The following is a 4,358-nucleotide window of genomic DNA, read 5'->3' as shown; positions in this document are numbered from 1 at the left end:
TTCTGCTCCTCAAACATCTTTCCATTCCCTAAGGGATTAGAGTTGAAGGCATGCCTACTTGTCCATCACACTTAGAGCAGGAACTCAGAAACCATGTTTGTAACATTAGAGACAAAGTTCAGGAAGTGGAGGCCAACCTTGACAAAACACCTGCAGCAAGTCAGGGATATACCAGGCGCTTTTCTGCCCAGAGACACTTTGTTCCCTGATAACTGAAATGGCTCAGAGTCACCAGCTATTAGACAGTCAAAGTGACTTTAAAGTATTTTCTCTGTCTGTAAAGTGGTAAGATTTTGCAGTATCTTTGTGATCTGTGTTTAGCCTTAATGAGAAAAACATCCTTTGAAACTGGCTCTGAGGTCATCTCCTCAACTTTCTGAATGGGTGCATTTCTGTGAGACTACCCGTGTTAAGATATGGAAGGAAACACAGCACACAGGTCACATGTGCTCTTGCTATATCTATGGGACCTTGGGACATAGTGGAAGGTTTCACAGATTCTACGTCATTTTAGATGTCCCTTTGCATTTTTAGATTTACTTCAGCTTTAAGATGGGAGTATGTTTCTGATTATTACTTCTTTCTACGGTGTGTTTGATACTGCTTTTTTTTTTTGGTAGTATATTCTTTTTATTATTATTATTATTATTATTTTCTTTATTTACATTTCAAATGCTATCCCAAAAGTTCCCTATACCCCCCTCGCCCCTGCTCCCCTACCCACCCACTCCCACTACATGGCCCAGGCCTTCCTTTGTGCTGGGTCATATAAAGTTTGCAAGACTAAGGGGCCTCTCTTCCCAGTGATGACCGATTAGGACATCTTCTGCTACGTATGCAGCTAGAGACAGAAGCTCAGGGGGTACTGATTAGTTCATATTGTTGTTCTACCTACAGGGTTGCAGCCCCCTTCAGCTCACATATATAAAATAAACAAATCTGAAAGAAAATACTGTTAGAATATAGAAAATGAAGTTAGTTTAGATAGCTTAGTGGAGTGATGCCTGCAGGCACCATAGTTGGGAAATGAGAGGTTCGAAGGTACTGGAACTGAGTTCAGTTAGAGCTTGAGAAGAGTCAGCCAATATGAACAGAGGGGCTGTGGGACCTTTCCTCATGCATCTGTAAGAGCACTGTGCAGTCACACTGGTCTTCCCTCTTTAACAACTACAGGGGCCCAGTGGATTTTCTGCTCCATGCCACCAATAAACAGATCAGATATCTCTCTTATTTCTCTATTGCTCCTTGACTTGTAAGTTTGAAAATTCAAGAGTTACCAGGAAAATCCTCATTCTACTAGGATTTACCCAGGTATCCAGGTACCCACTGAGGACACACTGAGTAGACACTGGTGTCTCCTGTGTGCTATGCCCATATCCTCATAATCTAAAGGAGTATGTTCTGTTATATCATCTCCATTGTTTTTACAAACACAACAACAGAGGTAGAGCTGGAGGGCTCAAGGGGAGGTATCGTGTTCAGGTATGGATTCGGCATGTTTTTTAAACACCCCAGCCTCCAAAACAGCTTCCTCCCTCGGTGACTGACAGCATGGAGGGCTGCAGTACTACTCAGTTCCTTACTATTCTACATATAGACTCTATAATCTACCTTTCCATTTTGCTTGCTGCAAGCTCTGTCTTACATGCCTGTTGAATTTCTTTAAAATTTTCAAAATGGATTATTAGTCTTGAAATTAGAACAGTGAAATATGGTCAAGATAAACTGAAATGATTCAATATTAATCAATGAAAGACATAATCAGTATTGGTGATGAATCATGTTACATTAGGTTCTACCTTCTCATTGCATTAAGAATTTGAAAATTTGATGTGATTCTGACTTACATGTTAGAAAAATTGAATAAAGCATCTAAATCATTTAAGAATTGACTGAATTTGCATCTCCAAGCCTTTAGCTACTCTAAGGTCCTTTCTTTGACATGGAGCAATTAAAAGTGACTGATTATCAGGTATTTGCACTTCACTGTAATTTTCTTCAATTCATTTTTGTAAGAAGTGACATCTGGTCCCTACACCCAGGCAGATAAGTGAATCAAATTCCAATGAACCAGATTAAAAGAACACTTAGATTTTAGGGGTTTTCCTGAGAAAATGATGTCAAAGTTCCTTTCAATCTTCTTGTTATTAAAGATGTTGTGATAGAGTGATAGGTATTGCCAGAGTAGTTAGTTGAAAGAAACAATGCAGTGTATACTCTTGCAAAAATTTCCCTCATCCATGGCTTAGGGAAAAGTATAGAAGATGTTGGGATAGATCTTGCGAGTCAAAGGATGAGGAAACTGCCTGTGAACATAAATCTTCTAGAACTAGCATAGGTAGATCAAGAAGTTTTACCAATATGACCCACAAAATATGATCTGAAGAAGGATCACTGCACTGTGCATGGCAGCATGGAAGGAAGAATGATTGCAAAGCGTCTAGCCTACACAACCATTTACAGGAGGAGGTTGTCATAGCCAAGGAAGGGAACAAATATTGGTCAGGTAATACCAAATAATGAGCCATAAGAACTCAAAAACATGTAATTTTACAAGGTCTCTACAATTTATATTTCAAAATGTATATGTATATGTAAATACATATATGCATTCAGTAAGCATTAGTGAAATAAAAGGCCATGTGCATTTTTGGAGTGTATGGAGGGGTTATAAGTGGTGTTCTTGAGACAGGAAATATAAAGAAAAAAACAAATAAATTATACCATCAAAAATCAACTACAAAATAACATTTAAAAATAAAAACAACAAACAATACTTTGAGAGAAGATAACAACAATCTTTGACAACTGATATTCAGAAATAATTATATGCATGTGTTTGTAAGTGTGTCTTTGTGTGTGTAATATTAAACCAAATAATCCTTAGATACGCCTATTTTGATAACATTTATAAAGTCATTCATCTAGAGTGCTTTATATATTCACAGACTTCACTGACCTGATTGTGATATAGGTCTCATGTGTGACTTTTTTCCAGTACCATTTTCCCCCTGAATGAAACACCTTAATTTCATGATGAAATGGTATGTTTTCATACAACGTTCAAGAGCATTATATTGCAGGCACAATCTGAACCCCACAGATTGTACTCTTCTTAGTATGTTACCTGATATTCTTAATATTTTCATAGTACATTTTGAAGCTATTATAAAATCACAGGCCTCTGTGATGGCCATCAATAATACCAAAATTGTAACTGCTCCACACTCTACTAACATTCAATCTTGTTTCTCTTTTCAAATTAGTGCCTTTTATTGCAACAGTAATCTATAATATTCCAAATCCCAATGAAAGCAGTTTAACATTTAGCTGATGTCTTAGATTCTGTAGCTGTAACAAAACACTATGGTCAAAAGAACCATGTGAGAAAAGTCCTATTTCCCTTTGTACCTTGAATGAAGTCAAGACAAGTTCTTGGATGCAGACATTCAATGAGAGCACATGGAATAATGATGATTACTGGCTTCATGTCCATGCTATCTACAGTCCTCTTTCTTATAACTCTCAGAACAATTTGCCCAGGGGTGGAACAGACACAAGCAGTAGGGTCACCTTATACTAAATATTAAGTAGGAACATGGATTACACACGTAACTACAGGTCAAAGTGATGGTAGCCATTCATCAGCTAACATTCTTTATTCTCAATGTTTAGGTTTATGTACACATGAATGAGGCCATTTTCTACTAAAACTTAGTAGTTGGCATTACATTAGGCAGTGCTGTGCTGCCCTACATTGTAACTAATAACTTGGTATATTACTTAAAGTTTTTGTATGATTTAGTGGTACTTTTGTTAAAACAAAGCAAAAACGTATGCTGAGTACCATCTAATGTTTTAAAATTACTAAAGATTCAAGAAAACATTTTATCTTTGTACTTCTGCAGAAAATTTGAATCTAGTCTAACTAAGATAACACATTTTGGGAGAAAGATGCACCCTAGCAAGCCTGCACTAGAGGCCAAGATGGAGAAAACCTCCACAACCACCATGACCTTCCCCCTGGTGCTGTGGTAGACAGGGAGGAAGGTGATCCAGACACTGCAGAACACCAGCATGCTGAATGTTAGGAATTTGGCTTCATTGAATCTGTCAGGAAGGTTNCTAGCCAAGAAAGCCACNGTGAAGCTCCCCAGAGCCAANGANCCCAAGTATCCCAGAACAAAGTGGAAGGCAATGGCTGANCCTTTGTTGCAAATAATGATGGTCTTTCCATGTTCAGACTGTGTATCTCTGTCAATAAAGGGAGGAGATGTTACCAACCAGATTCCACAGAGAACAAGTTGGATTAGGGTACAAATGGGGATGACCAAGTTAGGTGCCCCTGATGCCAGCAT

General features: G+C 38.0%; 1 protein-coding gene across 1 annotated transcript in view; it reads right to left on the bottom strand.

The window, feature by feature from the left end:
- Positions 1-1,404: 1,404 nt before the first annotated feature.
- LOC110315160 (vomeronasal type-2 receptor 116-like) overlaps positions 1,405-4,358 on the bottom strand; it is a gene marked incomplete at its 5' end in the record, with an annotated part of 10,093 nt that continues 7,139 nt past the window's right edge. The window contains 2 exons of the mRNA XM_021189287.1: positions 1,405-1,543; positions 3,901-4,358. Of these exons, the coding sequence (XP_021044946.1) occupies positions 1,405-1,543; positions 3,901-4,358 (597 nt within the window). The remainder of the gene's footprint in view (positions 1,544-3,900) is intronic.

This window comes from Mus pahari, unplaced genomic scaffold, assembly GCF_900095145.1.
Source record: "Mus pahari unplaced genomic scaffold, PAHARI_EIJ_v1.1 scaffold_12595_1, whole genome shotgun sequence".
NCBI lineage: Eukaryota > Metazoa > Chordata > Mammalia > Rodentia > Muridae > Mus > Mus pahari.
This window is presented reverse-complemented; position numbering and strand designations above follow the sequence as displayed.